Source organism: Neofelis nebulosa, chromosome 13, assembly GCF_028018385.1.
Source record: "Neofelis nebulosa isolate mNeoNeb1 chromosome 13, mNeoNeb1.pri, whole genome shotgun sequence".
In the NCBI taxonomy this organism is placed as follows: domain Eukaryota; kingdom Metazoa; phylum Chordata; class Mammalia; order Carnivora; family Felidae; genus Neofelis; species Neofelis nebulosa.
In genome coordinates this window covers 33,595,528-33,616,209 of record NC_080794.1, presented here as the reverse complement: position 1 = coordinate 33,616,209, position 20,682 = coordinate 33,595,528, and the positions used below count along the sequence as shown (strand labels likewise).

At 38.2% G+C, this 20,682-nt stretch overlaps 1 protein-coding gene across 4 annotated transcripts in view; it reads left to right on the top strand.

The window, feature by feature from the left end:
* The window catches only part of DNAJC12 (DnaJ heat shock protein family (Hsp40) member C12), a 43,814-nt gene that overhangs the window by 10,980 nt on the left and 12,152 nt on the right, over nucleotides 1–20,682 (top strand). For all 4 annotated transcript variants that reach the window (XM_058696472.1, XM_058696474.1, XM_058696471.1 and 1 more), the window contains exons 3-4: nucleotides 11,932–12,071; nucleotides 19,168–19,372. In XM_058696472.1, the coding sequence (XP_058552455.1) occupies nucleotides 11,932–12,071; nucleotides 19,168–19,372 (345 nt within the window). The remainder of the gene's footprint in view (nucleotides 1–11,931; nucleotides 12,072–19,167; nucleotides 19,373–20,682) is intronic.

Sequence of the window (20,682 nt, the reverse complement as noted above, 5' to 3'; positions counted from 1 at the left end):
TAATTACTTAATTTTCTTTTATATATTATGCTCAAACTTATTCTTTCATTCAATGCCAAAGAATGTTTTTTGCACTATTGGATGGTAGGAGGGGAGGAAATGGTGTAGGGTCCTTTCTCCAATAGTAGTCATTTCTCATCCATTTTTCTTTCTGCTGTAACATGCTGCTTCCTGGTTTAAAATTTGTTCACTTTATGCTTTATTTCACCAGCTCTTGAGAGTTAACATGACTTAAGTATGTTTGTAACTAGGTGATTGTCTTGATGAGAACTTGATGTATTTTCTTCTTTTTGGGGAACTGAATATGTCTCTATATGATATATGGTAATATGTTCATACTTTTGAGTTTTTTCTTTAGCATAATTTAAATTCCCTTATCATAAATTTTGACATAACTGCTCATGTGTATCTTAGCTTAAAATAATACAGACAGGAGGAGCACCTGGGTGGCTCAGTCGGTTGAGTGTCTGACTTTGGCTCAGGTCATGATCTCGCCGTCTGTGAGTTCGAGCCCCATGTCGGGCTCTGTGCTGACAGCCCAGAGACTGGAGCCTGCTTCTGATTCTGTGTCTCCCTCTCTCTCTGCCCCTCCCCCGCTCATGCTCTGTCTGTCTGTCTCTCTCTCTCTCTCTGTCAAAAATAAATAAACATTAAAAAAAATAATAATACAGACAGGGGCACCTGGGTGGCTCAGTTAAGCACCCAACTCTTAGTTTCGGTTCTGGTTAGGATCTCGCGGTTTGTGGGTGTAAGCCTTGCATCAGGCTCACTGCAGTCAGCCTGCCAGTGCAGAGCCTGCTTCAAATCCTCGGTCCCTCTCTCTCTGCCCCTCCCCTGTTTGCGCTTTCCCAATAAATAAATAAATATTTAAAAAAATACAAACATACCATTTATCCTTCTTTAACCTGTCTCCCTCCTGCTCCTCTTTTATCTCTCTCCTTCCTTTTAGAGCCAAACTTCCTGAAAAAGAAGTCCACAGTTTATATCTCTACTTCCTTCGCCAATTTCCAATTTATCCCAGGCTGACTTCCCTCTCACCTTTCTTGGAAATGGCTCTTGTAATAGTCATCAAAGATTTCTTGGCTGCCAAATCCAACATTTACTTTTTTAGGTCTTATCTTCCCTGAGTTTGCATCAGAAATTGGCACTGTTGACCAGGCCTCCTTGAAACATTCTTTCTTTTAGGTACCAAGATACACACTCATACTTTTCCTCCAACTTCTTGGGCTTTTCTTTCTTTCTTTCTTTCTTTCTTTCTTTCTTTCTTTCTTTCTTTCTTTCTTTCTTTCTTTCTTTCTTTCTTTCTTTCTCTTTTTAATGTTTATTTATTTTTTAGAGAGAAAGGCAGAGTGTGAGCAGGGCAGGGCAGAGAGAGAGGGACAGAATCCGAAGCAGGCCCCAGGCTCTGAGTTGTCAGCACAGAGCCTGATGCGGGGCTTGAACTCATGAGTGGTGAGATCATGACCTGAGTGGAAGTCAGACTCTTAACCAACTGAGCCACCCAGGCACCCCTGGGTTTCTGTTTCTGGCTCTGTCGTGACTCCTCTTCTGCCTTAAATTTCCCTCCTAAACTCTCATTTCTGGGCTTTCTGTTTCTGTTTCTGTTTCTGGCTCTGTCGTGACTCCTCTTCTGCCTTAAATTTCCCTCCTAAACTCTCATTTCTGGGCTAACTCCCCACTTTCTCTCTGGAGTCTTTTTTAAAAAAATGTCTTTATTTGTTTTGGAGACAGAAAGAGAGAGAAAGAAAGCAAGTAGGGGAGGGGCAGAGAGAGAGGGAGACAGAATCTGAAGTAGGCTCTACACTCTGAGCTGTCAGCACAGAGCCTGAAGTAGGGCTTGAACTTGTGACCAGCGAGATCACAACCAGAGCTGAAGTCAGATGCCTAACTGACTGAGCCACCCAGGCACCCCAATTTCTCCCTGGAGTCTTGTCCAAGTCTGTGGCTTCAGTCATTAGCTCTTTGCTGATGGCTTTCCAGTCTATCCTTAACTCAGTTCTCATTCTGATCTTTGGACTCTAGTTTTGAGTGTTCTTAGAAATCTTCGTTTGGAGACATTTCAAAGTCACCCTGTCAGAAACTGAACTCATTGTTTTCCTCTCACCCTCTCTCAAATCTTGCTCATCTTTGTGTTCCCCATCTTAATAGATGGCAACCCCATCCATTTAATTGGTCAAGCAGAAACCTGTCTCCTTGCTCTCCCTTATGTCTACATCTGTTCAGTTACCAAATGCTGGTGATTTACTTTCCATGTCTCTCCTGGAGGTCTTTTTCCCTACATCTTCACAGCCCCTAGAGTAGACAAGTAACCATCATTTCATGCCTGGATCCCTACAGCACTCCTTTCATTGCTTCACACTGCAGAGAGTGGATTTCTTTTTAATTATGGAAAAAATGAAATATTTAATATGTACAAAAAAGGTATAAGAATACTATAGCAAATACCTATGTATGCACACCTAGCTTAAAACTTTAGCAATGTAGTTGAAGTCTTTGTGTATTTCTTTTGTTTTTAATTTTTTTAATGTTTATTTATTTCTGAGACAGAGAGAGACAGAGCATGAGTGGGGAGGGGCAGAAGGAGAGGGAGACACAGAATCGGAAGCAGGGTCCAGGCTCTGAGCTGTCAGCTCGAACTCACAAACCATGAGATCATGACCTGAGCCAAAGTTGGTCGCTCAACCAACTGAGCCACCCAGGTGCCCCAAGTCTTTGTGTATTTCTACCTTGATTTTATCCTCAGGGTAGGTACTGTAATACTGTCTTACATTAGATGATTATGTTTACTATAGGTGCATATTATGGGTTTGTGTGTAGTATGTATATGTATATGATTTTTCTATAAGGAAAATATTATGACTAAGACCTATCTTAATCCACATTGCACAAATGATAAAACCCAAACTCCTCTTCATTAAAAATTTTTTTCCTTTATCTCTTTTTAAAGTTTTTATTTATTTACTTTGAGAGAGAGAAAGTGTGAGCAGGGGAGGGGCAAAGAGAGACAGGAGAGAGTGAGAATCCAAAGCAGGCTTGCACTGCTAGCGTGGAGCCTGATGCAGGGGCTTGAACTCACGGACCATGAGATCATGACCTGAGCTGAAGCTGGATGCTTAACCAACTGGCTTAACCACCTTAGCCACCCAGGTGCCCCAATTTTCTTTTATCTTAAGTTTCTTTATTAATTTTCTCTAGAAATCATTGATCCTTTTGATTTGTATAAATAGGCCATTTTCCAATATATCAAGTCATTTTTGTTATAGTTTTTAAAAATTGAAAAAATTATTTTATTATTATTATTATTATTATTATTATTTTGAGAGAGAGAGAGAACACACAAGAATGGGAGAAGGGCAGAGGGAGAGAGAGAGACAGTCCCAAGCAAGCTCCACATTCAGCATGGAGCCTGATGTGGGGCTCGATCCCACGACCCTGAGATCATGACCTGAAGTGAAATCAAGAGTCAGGTGCTCAACCAACTGAGCCACCCTAGTGCCCCATTTTTTGTTATATGACTTTTGCCCTTTTTATTGAGGCACAATTTGTTTAAGGCAATGTGAAGAAACTGTAAGTATAAACTTGATAAATTTGTGTCTACATATTACCAGTTTAACTGCTGCTCAGATGGATGTAGAACATTTCTGGCACCCAGGAGTCCCTTTTTACATCCTGTTCAAAGTCAGTATCCTCTCCCATTTTTGGATCTCTATTTCATTGATGAGTTTTGCCTAGTTTTGAATTTCATATAAATGGAGTCATACAGTATATACTCTTTTGCTTTACATTATGTCTGTGATAGTTGACCATTCTGTACTTGCAGCAATAGTTCGTTCTATGTAATTGCTGGGTCTTTAGGTACAAGCCCCTTCATGTTGTGCTTCCTGACTCCTTTGCATCTTTCCATTTTCATTTTCTCTCTACTACCATGCCTAAAATCCCATGTTTCAGCCACACAGAACTACCTTGATTCCTTAATATGCCTTGTTTTCCACTCTTCAGAACTTTATGCCTGCTTCTTCCTCTGTCTGGCTCCCTGTGAGGCCTGCACACCTCTCCACCTTGCTTTGATTGGTTAGCTCATGCTCTTGTGTCAAGTTTCAGCGTATTCATGATTTCCTCTGGGAAGTTATGTGTGCCCCAGTTACCCAGAGCACACTGTACGTCAGGCAGCAAACCGTGTATCACACCATCTCCTTGTTGCCTATTTGCTTATTAGTCATACTGAAAGCTCAGTGAGGCAGGCCTCCTGCTATCTTGTTCACAGTAATATGCCCCACACCTCGCATAGCACCTACCATGGAGGACACCTACTTTGTGCAAATCATTTATTGAATGAGTGAATGAATAAATTTCATGAACATTTCTTTAGGAGACATATTAATTACCTCTTTGAACTGGAGTTAGTATTAAGATAGATGCCCTGACGTAAAAGTATAAAAATTTGACAAAAACTTAAAAACAACTACCACCCCAGGTTATTCTTTAACTGGGTTCTTTTCCAATAAAGCGTGGCTTTGAGTTGTTTCTCTGTCCCTGGCAAACAATTTCTGTTTGGGGTACATGATGAATCACTGTGCAATCATTGCCATTTCTGGTTACCATAGTGATGGGAATTTTCACGTACGGGCTACCTCAAGGCTTCTTGTTCAGAGAAACAGTGAACTGTAAATATTGTTTAAAATGAAAGGTACACAGACATCAATATCTTCCCCTGTCGGGCTTGTAGTTGATAGATGATTCAATCTTTGGGTAGAAATTGTTTTCAAGTCTGTTTAAGCATCCATTTACTCAATTTAGATTAATATGACCTTCTGAAAATTTAAGTGGTTCTTTATACACTTGAAGAAGGATTAAGAATACTGATAAAAATATTGTAAAATGTTAAACAAAAATTCATCCAGTGCTGAATTTTAGTTTGACAGAAATTCAGAATACATTAGGCAGATTTTGAAACATTTCATTAAGGTGAAAGTTTATAGAGCAACTACATTGTACTTGTATGTATACCTTTTTGGTTCATTAAGTGTAGTCTTAATCATTTCCATTACTAATTACTAATTTGTTATCATGATGGAGTAGTAGATATGGAGCACAATCTTGTCTGTCTGGATTGCTCCTAGCTCCCACTTATGAGCTAGTTGAACTTGGACAATCTCTTTGAGCCACAGTGTTCTAATAGGAAAAATGGGTAGACTAATAACATTATTGCTTCATGCACCTGATGTGGAGACTAACATTCCTGAGCATGCAGGAATAGCTCAGTGAATGTTGGCAATTGTGACTCACTGGACTTTCTTTAGTTGTTGTTGTTTTTTTTTAATGCAGGATTCCAAGATAAAAATTTAATAGAATGAGATAGTTTTCTTTTTTGTAAGTAAACATTACATCTTTCTCCTTTTCATTCTTTCTTTTTTTTAATTCTAAATCAAAGGCTTTTAGGTTTTGAGAAATCCCTTCTCCTCTTCAGGTGGGGATGATGTAGGCAGGACCAGTTATGCTATAGACATTGTGTCACTGAGCGCAAAAGCTCCTGGCTGGTGTTCATGACAGTCCTGTGTGTACACGTGACAGTAACTGTTCCAGGCCAATGCTTTATTAACTTCTCTCTGACCTTGAAGAAGGGGATTTCAGACTGAATTAAAGATCTGTGAAATGGTATTTTTGTTATTGATTTGTAGGCTTCAAAAACATTGGGGTATTTGAAGGAGAGCTCCTTGTCCTTGCTAACTGATATCTTCTCATGTCTCCATGCTTTCCTACTTTAAAAACTTTTTATTGCTTTTTTATCTGTGAATAAAAATAACATACAGTAATAAATAATGTTGAAAGTGAAAGTCCTCTCTTATCTCTCCCTGGCAGAGAAACACTATTAACAGTCATGTATTTTCCTCCAGATTTTTTTCAAGGTATGTTCTGATATTATATTTTTATTATTATTTTTATTATTATTTTTCAAGTAATTGTAAGTGGCCTACATTTAAAACGAGGCTATGATAATACAAATTCTATTGTGAAATATGAATTTAAAAGAACTTCTGTATTTTCAGAACAGACCTAGGAGTTAAATCAGAATGTCTTTCAAAGGTCCCAGCATCATTTGCTCACGTAAGCTTATAAAATGAGATCTCTCTTCCCAGAACTGGTAAATGTTTATCTTGTGTGATTCATTTGATTAGCTATATATTAAAGGGCAAATATACCAAACTCATTTTTATTAAATGTGGTGGAGAGGATGGAACAAGGAAAGGCCACCTATCAGGAAAGATAAAGTCTCTTTAGCTTTCTGCTTATCAATTGTTGTCAAGGCATTGACATCAGAATAATCCCAAGCAGCCTTATTTCATTCTGGAGACTCTGTAAAACAGGTTAACAGTAATGTGCAAAGAAAATGTGACTCATAGGGGCATCTGGGTGACTCAGTCAGTTGAGCATCTGACTTCAGCTCAGGTCATGACCTTGCAGTTCATGGCTTTGAGCCCCGCATCAGGCTCTGTGCTGACAGCTCAGAGCCTGGAGCCTGCTTCATGTTCTGTATCTACCTCTCTCTTTGCCCCTTCCCCACTCATGCTGTCTGTCTCTCTCCCAAAAATAAATATACATTAAAAAAAATAAAAAAAAAAATAAAAGGTGACTCATAGATAAATATATAAATCTTTACAACCACTGCTGTGGTAGTAACTGGCATATGCATCTGTGGTGATAATTTAATGAGCTTTTTATTCCTGTTGGAAAAAGTGACATCTTATTTGTACAGTGGGACATTTAAATTGTCGTCAGCAGCAGGAAGGATTACTCACTGGAGTGAGCTGCTATGGCAAGATGCTTTTTATTAGTTTGTTATTTCCCTGTAATTTTCAATAACCCCATCTTTAGGGTCTTTCCTTTAATCCACCAGTTGCTCCTACCTCCAGTGGTGATATTAAGTAGCAAATGACCTGTGAGGTACTGTGCTGTCCAGCTTTGGAGTAGGGTCTTGGAGGGACCCTGCTGTGGCAGGAAGTATGTCTGGTTGTTGGGGGAACACTTAAAGTGGTGGTGTTTGGAGGATGGGGGCTCAGAAATACCAAATCTTTACCACCTGGGGTATAGAAGTATTTCAGTATTTCCAGTACCATCAGTGTTGATGGTACATTTGCTTCAACACCTGTTTGAGAGACTCTTGACTAATTCCAATGAGGTATTTTAAGCACTATCCGAGCAATTTAATTAGCTTCCCCACTGATACTATTAAAATGTTCCTAATTCACAAAGTGTTTGAAGAATATGTGTCATTTCTTTGGTGGTTGGAGCTCAGAAAATAGCACTATATAACATCTTTATTATATTCACCTCAAAATAGGAAACATTCACTCATTGATTCATTGAACAAATACTTTTTGAGCACCTGCTATGCTGTTTCAATGCAAAGGATATAGCAGAGAACAAAACAGATAAAGTCTCTGTTTTCACAGAGTTTGTATTCTGGTAGAGGGGATAGATCACAAACAAATAAATACATAATGGCCAAAGACAAGTACTATAAAGAAAAGTAAAGTAGGGCAAGGGAGATAAAAGCGTGGGGCTAATGGACAGGCATTTTATATAACATAGTCAGGGAAGACCACCTCCACAAGACAGCATTTGTGATGACATCTGAAGGAAGTAAGCCATATGAGTGCCTGGGGTAAAAGTATTCTTTGTGGAAAGGATTGTAAGTGCCAAAGTCCTGCTTGGCATACTCAACGAGGATCAGGGAAGCTCCTTTGGCTGTATCAAGGGAGATGGGGAAAGCAGAAGAAAATGAGGTCAGAGAAGGAAGAGAAGGTAGAGGGCAGGCAGAGCATGTTAGGCCTACTAGCCATGCCATTTCTCATAAGAATTTTTAGTTTTACTCTGAGAGAAATGGGAAGTTATTAAAAGTCATTTTGAGCAGAGGAGTGATATTATATTACTTATTTTTAAAAAGGTCTCTCTGACTGCTGTGTAGAAAACAGATTGAGGCAAAGGCAAGGAGATTGGTTGAGAAGGTGGTACAATACTCCAACCAAGAGAAGATGGCAGCTTGAACCAGAGCAGTGATAATGGAAATGGCAGCAAGGGGTCAGATCTTGGATATATTTTAAAAGTAGAGCCACTAGGGTTTGCTAAGGGATTAGAAGTGAGATGTGAGAGAAAGATAAAAGTCAAGGATGACTCCAAGTGCACAGAAAACTAATGAAATATTTTCTGACCCCCCAAGCAGAATCAATTGTGTCTCTATATTTCTTTTTTTTTTAAGTTTATTTAGAGAGAGAGAGAGAGGCCCTTGCCTCTATATTTCTATCACATGATTTTGAAATGGTTTGTTTATGTGTCTGATTCCTTACTAGACTTTGAGCTTCTGAAGGGCACAACTTGGATCTTACTGATGAATGATGACATTTTATTATCCCTGGAGGTGGAGAAGAAAGTAGAGATTGGAGGGTAGCATCCATTGCAGGAAAATGGAAAGTGCAGGAAGGAAGGGAGTGCAGGAAAATGGAAAGTGCATGAATGGAAGTGGAGAGCACCAGCTGGGGAGCCTGGCAGGTTAGGGTTTGATTTTGTGGCTCCAACACTTGATGTTTTGGGACTTTGGGCAAGTTACATCAACTCCTTCAGCCTTAGATTCTTTAAAATGGGAATAATAATAATAATAATAATATCCACCTCATAAGGTTGTTGTGAAAAAGAAAGAAACTCTGTACTCATTAGTAATTACTTCCCATTTTCCCCTGTCCAGCCCCTGGTAAATATGAATCTACTTACTCTCTCTACAGATTCATCCATTCTGGATATTTTATATCAATGGTATTATACAATATGTGGCCTTTTGTGACTGACTTCTTTCATTTAGCATAGTGTTTTCAAGTCTCATCCATTTTGTAGCATGTTTTAGTACTTTATTTTGTGGCTGAGTGATAATTTCATTAAATGTATATACCACAGGGGCACCTGGGTGACTCAGTGGTTGAGTGTCTGACTCTTGATTTCAGCTCAGGTCATGATCCCAGTGTCATGGAATCGAGCCCCACATCTCTCTCTCTCTCTCTCTCTCTCTCTCTCTCTCTCTCTCCCTTTGCCCTTCTCCCCCCATTTGCACTTTCTCTCTAAAATAAAGAAATATATATATGCATTTGTTTATTCAACTAACTGATGGAAATTTGAGTTGTTTACACTTTATGGTTAGTATAAATAGTGTAACTATGAACATTCATATACAAGTTTTTGTGTGGGTGTATGTTTTCATTTTTCCTGGGTGTATATTTAGGGTTGGAACTTTTGGGTCATATGGTAACTCTATGTTTAACATTTTGATGAACTGGTAAACTGTTGGGTATTTTTTGTTTTGTTTTGTTTTGTTTTATTTATTTATTTTGAGAGAGAGAAAGAGAGAACAAATGGGGGAGGGGAAGAAAGAGAGAGAGAGAATCCCAAGCAGGCTCTGCACTGTCAGCACAGAGCCTGACATGGGTCTCAAACCTACAAACCGTGAGATCATGATCTGAGCTGAAATCACAAGTTGGACGCTTAACTGACTGAGGCGCCCAGGCGACCCTGGTAAATTGTTTTTCAAAACAGTTATACTGTTTTACAATCCCACCTGCAATGCATGAGGCTTCAAATTTCTCCACATCCTCACCAACGCTTGTTATTATCTATCTTTTTATTTTAGCCGTTCTCGTGATTATGAAGTGTTATCTCACTGTGGTTTTGATTTGTATTTTCCCAATGACTAATGATGAACATTTACTCATGTGTTTATTGCTCATTTGTATATCTTCTTTGGAGAAATGTCTATTCACTTCCTTTACTAATTTTTAAATAGGCTATTAGTCTTTTTATTGAGTTGTAAGAATTTATATATTTTAGATACACATTCCTCATCACATCTCTAATTTGAAAATATTTTCTTCCATTCCATGATTTGTCTTTTCACTTTCTTGATGATCTCTGAAGCACAACATTTTCAGTTTTGATGAAGTACAATTTTGTTTCATTTGTTTGTTGCTTGCACTTGTGCTTTTGGTGTCATGTCTAAAGAGCTGTTGCCTAATCCAAGGTCACAAGGATTTACTACCATATGTTTTCTCAGAGTTTTATAGTTTTAGCTTGTACATTTAGATCTATGACCCATTTTATCACTTCTTGGCATTTTGGCTAAGATCAAATGTAAGTCTATGATCCATTTTGAGTTAGTATTTGTATATGGTGTGAGGTAGGGATCCAATTTCATTCTATTACATGTGGATATCCAGTTGTCCCAGCACCATTTGTTGAAAAGACAATTTTTTTTCCCCAATTTAATGATCTTGGTAGTTTTGTAGAAAACAAATTGACTGTAAATTTGAGGGTTTATTTCTGGACTCTCAATATCCCATTTATTTATGTTTAGTCTAATGCCAGTACCGCACTGTTTTTATTAGAGTAGTTGTGTAAAAAGTTTTAAATTGGGAGTGTGAATTCTTCCAACTTTATTTTGATTTTTCAAGATTATTTTGATTATTCTGCGTCCCTTGCATGTACACATGGATTTGTTAGGATGAGCTTGTCAATTTTTGCAAAAAGAGGCAGCTGGGATTTTGATAGAGATTGTGTTAAATCTATAGAGCAGTTTGGAGAGTATTACCATCTTAGCAATGTTAGGTCCTCTGATCCATGAATATTGGTGTCTTTCTATTTATTTAGATATTTAATTTCTTTCAACAGTATTTTATAGTTTTCAACATGTAAATCTTCCACTTCTTTTGTTACCATTTTTTCTAAGTATTTTATTCTTTTGGATGCCATTGTGAATGGAATTCCTTAATTTCATTTTTCAGATTGCTCATTGATACTGTATAGAAGCACAATTGATTTTTGTGTCTTGATCTTATATACTGTTCTATGGAAAGTTTTAACCTCAGGGGCACCCAGATGGCTCAGTTGGTTAGGCATCTTACTCTTGATTTCAGTTTGGGTCATGATCTCATGGTTTGTGAGTTCGAGCCCTGCATCTGGCTCTGCACTAACAGTGCAGAGCCTGCTTGGGATTCTTTCTCTCTTCTTTTCTCTGACCCTCCCCCACTCACACTGTCTCTCTCTCTCTCAAAAAAAAAGGTGCTGCAATGGAAATAATCCAGCTCCACTAAAGAGAGAGAGAGAGAGAGAGAGAGAGAGAGAGAGAAAGTTTTAACTTCAATGAGGAGCAGAAGAGACATTGCAAGTGTTTCCAAAAGGGACACAAATGGTTTCTATTGTATGCCATCTGATCAAATAGATCATTGACAAAGCTACCACTTATCAACTACCTACCATTTTATGTCTTGTGCTTAAAACCTCCCAATACCTTCTTATTGCTCTTACAGCAAAAAACCAGACCAGAATCCTTAGGCCTCTAAAGTCCTGGATGATCAGGCCCTTGTCTAGTCCACAGCCCCATTCTTCATTGTTCTTTCCAGCCCTGTGTCCTCCAGCCACATTGGCATCCTCTACTTTTTCTAAATCACCATGCTCTTTCCTGCCTTAGAGTCTTCATTTACACTGTTCCTCTAGCCTGATCACTGCCCTTCCTCATAACTACCACTAGAAAAGGCAGTTTTCTTCCTAGTAGATAAAATTGTAATTTTGAAAATGTTTATAAATGTCAGTCCCACTAAATAGTTCATGTATACTGTTCACACTTGTGTCATTATCACCTGTAACAGCATCTGGCACATCACTGGAGCTCAGTAAAAGGAGTGGCTAAATTGTGAGTCAGGCACTTTACATACATGATCTCACTTGTCCTTATGATTCACTTCACAAGAGGAAACTAAAGCTTGAAAAGGTGAACTGGCTCAAGGTCACACAGTGAGTAAAAAACAGAGACATACTCCAGTGAGATCAGTTTGCTTGGGAGTTTAAAATAACTCCCCCAGGAAAGAAGTGTTCATCTTTTGATTTGTTTTCCAGTGGAGACTTTTCAGAAACTGCAGAAGGCAAAGGAAATTCTGACTAATACAGAGAGTCGTGCCCGGTATGACCATTGGCGAAGGAGCCAGATGTCAATGCCATTCCAGCAGTGGGAAGCTTTGAGTGATTCGGTGAAAACAGTAAGTTTCTCTCCAGGATGATGTGAATTTATGAAGCTCAGGATTCCCATGGATTAGACCCACACAAGAGTTCAAGAAGTCAGTAAGTAAAGGAGGGAGACCAAGAAGCTGGTAGAATCTGTATATAACTCAGTGTCCACAAACTTCTGTGAGGGAAAATTCAATGGATCAGTGCCAGAAGAGCTCATGACTGCAAGAGCTCATTGGCTGTTTGATTCAATATATACAGTCCTCATTATCATTTATTGTTTTACACATTCTGATAACTGTGCTTCTCAAGTTGCTTATATAATACTGCTGAATTTGAACCAATGCAAATTCATCTCCTCTATCTTTTTAGTTCATATCAACCCGTTCTCTTCTCAAGGCTTATGAATTCCATAAAACACAGAGTTTGATTAATTAAAGAAAACTGTAAATTATTTTAAGCTTATTATTGTTATAGGTTCTGGTGAAAGAGCCATTGGATAGATACGGAGAGAGACTTCTTAAACCATTGTGTTCTCTTTCTTCATGCTATTAAAAAAACTAAATATAGGGGCCTAGGGTGGCTCAATCAGTTGAGTGTCTGAGTCTTGATTTTGGGTCAGGTCATGATCACAGGGTCATGGGATCCAGCCCTGCATCAGTCTCTGCATTGAGGGTAGAGCCTGCTTAAGATTCTCTCTCTCTCCCTCTGCCCCTTCACTGCTCATATGCATGCATGCTCATTCTCTCTTTCAAAAAAAACCCTAAATATAAAAAAATAAGTATAATTACCATGTTATATACTTATTTTGTTCTTACATTGACCTTTATATATTATATAGAAAATATGATTTAAAAATTTTTCTACATTCTCAAGTATGACTTATTATCCAGCTTTTTAAAATAGGGACACTTTTCTATGACATGAGACTTAAAATACACAAGTTACTTTATTATATGTATATTTACTTATTTAAATGCAAGTTAGTTAACATAAGTATAGTATTGGTTTCAGGAGTAGAACCAAGTGATTCATCACTTACGTATAACACCCAGTGCTCATCCCAACAAGTGTTTTCCTTAATGCCCATCACCCATTTAGTTCATCCCCCATGAACTTTCCCTCCAGCAACCCTCAGTTTGTTCTCTGTATTTAAGAGTCTCTTATGGTTTTCTTCCCTCTCTGTTTTTATCTTATTTTATTTTTCCTTCCCTTCCCCTATGTTTATCTGTTTTGTTTCTTAAATTCACAAATGGGTAAAATAATATGGTATTTGTCTTTCTCTGACTGACTTATTTCACTTAACATGATACTCTCTAGTTCCATCTATGTTGTTGCAAATGGCAAGATTTCATTCTTTTTGATTGCCAATAATATTCCACTGTGTGTGTGTGTGTGTGTGTGTACACAAATTAATTTATAGGCAAGTCTTTAGCGACACTTGATAGAATTAGTCTATAAAGGGATTCACATCTCTTAAATTACACCCCTTCAGGTCATTTAGATTTCCTTCTTAACAGTTTTTATTTAAAAAAGACAAGCAAATTGTTTTTTCACTGATAAAAGACCTATAATAGTGAGGGAGAGTCTTTGACATAATGGGGAAAACATTGCAAGACTCTCAAAGTGTATATAGTTGAAAGCCACTCTACATAAAATGTAAACTGTTTTCTTCATCTCATATTGGAATAAGTTATATATTCATGTGATTTGTTTCAAGTAGGTTAATTATTTATGAAGGATTAACCATGTGATTATTGAGTATATACACAAAATAACTAGATTCTTTAAAAAAATAGTAACTACTTCACATACTCAAAAATAAGAGTTTTTACCTTTCCATTGTGTATATCCAAAATTCCTTGTTGACACTGACTAAATAAACACTGTTCCACCATCTCCACATAACCATATTTCCATTCTCCTGAGTATGACACGTTGTAACTGCAATTGAATTAGTGACCCGTGCTATGCTAATACGTTTTGATTTACAATGTGCTTTTTTTCTTTTTTTGATGATCTACTGAACTCTCTTATTTAATTTTAACCACTAATATCAAATTAGATTTTTCAAAAACTTTTCTCCAAATTTCTCCTTTATATCGCCAATGTCTTTCCTTTAAATGCTAATTTTCTGTCTCCAAACATGTCATTTCTGCCTTGAATTTAGGTTAACTATGGACTGTTTGAAGTCTTACAATATAATATAATATTTTATTTTATTTTTTGTTTTTATTTTTCTTAATGTTTATTTATTTTGAGAGAGTGTACGTGTGCATGAGGCAGAGAGAGAGGGAGGGAGAGAATCCCAAGCAGCCTCCACACTGTCCTTGCAGAGCCTGGTGCAGGGGTCTATTCCACAAACTGTGAGATCATGACTTGAGCCGAAATCAAGAGTCAGATGCTTAACCGACTGAGACACCCAGGCACCCCACAATAATAATATTTTAGATATTACTGGCTGAATCATTTGTCTTGTCAGCAAAATTGAAACAGTATGCTGAGCCAGTATATGGTTTGAGATTTTTTTATTAATGGAACAAAAATGATAAGCATATCTTTTTGCTTTAAATCAACGGTGATATTTTTTTCATGTACAGTCCTCTTAGGGCTAAACCTTGTTGTTTTCCTTAAAAAAACTTTTTGTAATGTTTATTTATTTTTGAGAGAGAAAGACAGAGCGTGATCAGGGGAGAGGTAGAGAGAGAGAGGACACAGAATCTGAAGCAGGCTCCAGGCTCCAAACTGTCAGCACAGAGCCAACGCGGGGTTTGTGAATCGAACTCACAAACCGCGAGATCATGACCTGAGCCAAAGTCGGACGCTTAACCTACTGAGCCACCTAGGTACTCCTAAACCTTGTTTAGGGTGCTTGCTTTTGTTTCTCTTCCTCAGTGAATCCCCTATATCAAGTTTCACATGTTTTGTAACTCATTTAATAGACTTTCTATCTATTTCCTCTCATTCTTTTCTGTTCTAATCCTTACAGTCTTTACTCCACGTGAAAGCCTCATCTGTGTATAACATTTTAGTTGCTGCTTTCGATGTGCATGCATTTCATTTGTTCATCTTTTCACATTCACCATGTAGAAGAATTAACAATTATCATGCTATTATCATTAGCATGATAATAGACCATTGTCTCTCCTTTTGTAGGTAAACATCACCATTAGGCTAGTTGGGTTAGGTATGTTATGTATGCCATCTGACAATAAAATGATTATAACTAAAGGTTTAAATTTTAGGTGACATTTAGCTAAAACACATCTGCATGTTTGCTTGCCCTATACATTTATAGATTGTTAAATCCCATAAAACCCCTACCCTTTACATCACCAACCGTGAGTTTCTGCTTTTTATGTAAACAATACAATCCCTCTGGATAGGAAAGAATTGGTGGGAGTAATATTAGTCTGATGTAGGACTTGAACTCAAGAACTGTGACATCATAACCTGAACCAAAACCAAGAGTCAGATGCTTAACTGACTGAGCCACCCGGGTACCCCATGTGATATGGGTTTTAAATAAAGGGATATGGGGAGAGGTCTTCAGTTATCCCAGCCTTTGGGTCTTGGGGTAATCTGAAAACAGAGACCTTTCTAACTCAAAGGATCTTAGGGAAATTCACTGCTGTGATGCTAAATGGTTTTACCCCAAGGAATCCAGGATATGAATGGTTCTCCCTCTAGTTCTGAAATACATGGCAGAATGGCTTTAGAGTGGCTGTGGGAAAATGGTTGCAGCAAAGCTACAATCAAAATAAAGTGCTGGGAAAGATTCTTATAAACTGTTGTAACTGTCATGGCATATCCATTGCTATACATTTTATAAAGAGTTAATGGAAACACATTTTTAGTGAATTGATTGTTTGACAAATTGATTACTTCTGGGAGAGCTTGTTGGGACTGCCAGTTACCCTCACGTGGGTCTATTTGTCTACTGATTGTTTCTGGGTTCCTGGGCTCAGCGCGGTGCCCTTGTGGTGAGTCCAGTTGGCTACAGACTACTAGGGAAGCTTCCTATTATGCCTGGGTGGCTACGCTATCCTCCATCAGATGGGAAACAGTGTGCAATTCAGCACCTTCTGAGCCAGATTAGAAGGCAGTCTGTTCTAATTGAACATTATACAAAAGCAGAGATTATATGCAAACTTATGCTGCCCTCCAGTCTGTCTATATATCTATATCTATAACTATATTTTATGTATATGCATATGAATATACATATATTTATGTATCTATATTTGGATATATATATTTACCTTTTAATAGAGTTGAGATCATGCTATTAATGACCGCTAATGACCATTGTGGCCTATTATTCATTAACACCATGCCATCAATACTCCCAATTGTATCAAAAAGTTGTGATGAACAGATTTATCTAAAAGATTCCAAGAAGGGGGGCATCTGGCTAGCTCAATTCGTATAGCATGCGACACTTGATCTCAGAGTTGTGGGTTCAAGCCCCATGTTGGGCACAGAGTTTCCTTAAAAATTAATAAATAAATAAATAAAAAGGTCCCAAGAAGGCATTTTACCCCTTTGCACTTTCCCTTTCTTCTTGTTGAGGTGCTTCTCCTGGCTCCTGCCTGTGAGGTCAATGTTAGTGCTCCTGAGAGAGGAGATAAGAAATTGTGGTATCTCTCCAAGCTCTTTTAAGAAGCTGTTGCTCTGATGAACCCCTGGCCCCTGCCTAGCAGCGTTTGCTTGGGCGAACCAAGCTGGTCACATCCCCATGCAATACTCAGAGCCTCCTTCCTATGTTGCTTTGTTTAAACTGGTAAATAAGGGAAGCTTGGGTCGCTCAGTCAGTTGAGTGTCTGACTTTGGCTCAGGTCATGATCTCACCATCTGTGAGTTTGAGCCCCACGTCAGGCTCTGTGCTGACAGCTCGGAGCCTGGAGCCTGCTTCGGGTTCTGTCTCTCTCTTTGTCCCTCCCCAACTTGTGCTCTGTCTCTCCCTCTCTCAAAAATAAAATTTAAAACATAAAAGAAATTAAAAAAAAAACTGGTAAATAAAATGATGCCCGCAGGTAGAAGTTGGCAACCCCAGTATTTTAAGATAGTTCAGATAGGCGTGCCTGGGTGGCTCATTTGGTTAAGTATCAGACTTCAGCTCAGGTCGTGATCTCACAGTTCGTGAGTTTGAACCCCACATTGGGCTCTCTGCTGTCAGCACAGAGCTTGCTTTGGATCCTCTGCCCCCCTCTCTCTGCCCCTCTCCCGCTTGCGTGTGCGTGCTCTCTCTCTCACTCTCTTAAAACTAAATAAACATTGAAAAAAAACGACTTTCAGAAGTGTGCTGAAGATGAAAAGTATGCCGCCCCTTGAATCATGCGCACAAGTACAGCATGGCAGCGGCCCCTTCTGTAGTTCCTGGCATGGTTCTCATAGGCCTTGAACTTCAGAAAAGTTTGTTTTGTTTTGATTTCTGTGTTTCGCTTTTTTTTTCTTTCTGTCAGGAAAACAATATCCTGGATATCAGGAATCAGGAAAAAACTTTATTCTGGGTTTTAAACTTGCTTAAATATGTGGCTTATGGGTTTTCCTTGGTTTTTTGAGTAACACAAGTAGTAAGATACTGTTCAGGAGTGCTTCAGGAATAGGGTCCCATAATATCCAAATGAGGTTTCAAGAAACAGTTATGGTTATTATTTTGGTTAATGCCAGGGTTAGTTATTCTACTTGAAATATTCTTGACACAGCAAACTCAATTTTTCTTTCTCACTTTGAATTCATTTATTCATCCTTCCATTCATCCCCGCATCTTCCCAATTTTAAATGTTTTAATAGGAAATACATGTAGAGGACACAACATTTAAAAAGATACTACAATAGGGTGAATGGGGGAAAGTAACTCTGTTTCTTACCTTTGTTTTATTTAGTTAGTTTTTTAATTTATTTTGAGAATGAGAGAGAGCACAAGCAGGGTAAGGGCAGAGAGAGAGAGAGGGAGAGAGAGAATCCCAAGCAGGCTCCATGCTGTCAGCATGGAGTCAGACATGGGACTCAAACTCATGAGCTGCGAGATCATGATCTGAGCTGAAACCAAGAGTTGAATGCTTAACCGACTGAGGTAACCAGGTGCCCCTATTTTAACCATTTAAAAATTTTTTTTAATGTTTATTTTTGAGAGAGAGAGTGGGAGAGAGAGAGAGTGCGCACACAAGTGGGGGAGGAGCAGAAACAGAGAGGGAGACACAGAATCTGAAGCAGGCTCTAGGCTCTGAGCTGTCAGCACAGAGCCCGCTGATGTGGGGCTCCAACTCGGAAACAGTGATCATGACCCGAGCTGAAGTCGGATGCTCAACCAACTGAGCCACCTAGGCGCCCCTATTTTAACCATTTTAAAGTGTACATCATTAAGTACATTCACAATGTTGTTCATACATCATCACGACCTAGTTCCAGAACTTTTTCATCATCCCAAAAGGAAACCCTGCATCTGTTAGCAATCATTTCTTATGCCCCTTCTCCCAGTTCCTGGTAAGCATTAATCGGCTGTCTATCTACAAGGATTTGTCTATTCTGGATATTTCTTACAAGTGGAATCATACAATATATGGTTTTTTGTGGTTGGCCTTTTTTTACTTAGTATAATGTTTTCAAGGTTTATCCACCCTGTAGTACTTAATTCCTTTTTCATGGCCAAATCATATTCCATTGTATGTCTATGACACATTTTTGTCTATCCACTCACGAACTGATGGACATTTAGGTTGTTTATATCTTTTGTCTGTTGTGAATAGTGCTGCTTTGAACGTTAGTAAGTTTTTTGAACACCTCTTTTCAGTTCTTTTGAGTATATGCCTAGGAATGGAATCACTGAGTCATATGGTAATTCTATGTTTAACTTTCAGTGGAAATGTCTCATTTTGTAATCTCTCTGATGCAGGTTCCTTTGCTCTTTGCCATGGTTTAGATATCTCCTTATATCATTAGTCTTTTAAATTAGTGAGGATTAATTAATTAATACCTGGGTTAACTGATTAATATCTGGTTAATAGTCAAATCTAACAATCAGCACTGTAATAGTAGGTCGGGTTTTACCACACATTGAACTTTAAATATAGAATACTATATAATATTGATTTTATATTATGTGTTTACTTTTAACTAATGTAGTCAATGCACTGGGCTGTCAGAGGTAAAAAAGATCTGATGCTGGAAGAATCTGACCAGGTTCATACCAACCAGACTGAAAATGAGGAATGGAACAAGCAAAGAGAAATAAAGAAAGAGAAGCTGGGTTCAACCACAGAGAAAATGGAGCAAAAAGAATCCAACTCCTTGGAGAAGTCATTCTCCCCACAAAATCTGGATTCTCCAAGTAAGTCAAATCATGTAGCTTTGCAGACCAAGAAAGGTCTGAAATTAAAGGGCTTGGTTTATACTGTATTTATTCTCAACCTTTTTCAAGTAAACAGTAGTGCCAGATTTAAGGGTTGCTTTATCACCTTAAAATATACTTACTTAGCATTGACACAGAAACTGGAAGACACATTCCTCAATACATCCCTTTCAAGGGAAAATGTGAGGCATTTCTGGGAGTGACTGATATAACACTGCCATTTATTGAGTGTTTACTATGAACAGGAATGTTCTTTACATACATTACATGTATTATCTTGTTTAATATTAAGTCTATAGACATTAATTTATTTAATCCTCTACAAGCCTGTGAGGTTGGTACCAACATTATTCTCATTTTACGGAAAGGAAACTGAAGTCCAGGGAGGTTGAGTAATTTTTTCAAAGCTATACAGCTTGTATATAGCAGGGAAGGGGTCTGAACTAAGACAGTTTGACTTCAGTGTCTGTTTCTAAGGCATTGCACTGTCCAGAGAAGAGACCTTATCTGTATGTAGTTCTGAATGATAGATAGATTCACTGAAGCAGGGTATTACAGAAGCTAAACTCGCAAGCTATACTACCGAGGCTCACATCTTAGCTCTACTACTTATTATCTGTATTTCTTGGTAAAAGTTACTTAACTTCTCTAGATTTCAGTTTCCAAATCTATAAACTCAAGATCATAGTGATACCTTCTCACAGAGCTATCATGAGGATTAAATAAGGAGATCCATGTAAAATGCTTAGCACACTGATTCACCTAGCAAGCAGGTCTTGGGTTAATGTCAACTATTATTATCTTTTCTTTGTCTGTCTAGCCACCGTGTTTATCTTGCATAGGTGCGTTATAAACATGCACTGTCACTGTCCTCCGAATTCTTGATTCTCAAGGTTGTGATACAGTATCTCATTAGAATTTAAACTAGAGGCTCCTGAAGGTCCTTGAATCTTGAATCCTTACTTATAAAAGAAGATAATTAGATAGCTTGTGGTAAATTAGAGTCTTTGTAGAAATAGTCACTTGAAAACTCTCTTTGGGGAGACTTCTATATGCTCATTACCTGCTAGAATAAAGATTCTTAGGGTGTGATTCAGGTGTCTCTGCTGGTTACTCAAGATATCCTTTTGTGGACTCTGCAGATTGATTGCATCAGCCTCATAACTGGGAATGGTTATAATGTAACAAATTCATCAAAGCAGAAGCCCGAATTTCAGAAAAAACAGTGTTTTAAGCAAATACACACATACAAACACCTACCCACAGTCACACACAGGCAAAACATGCAA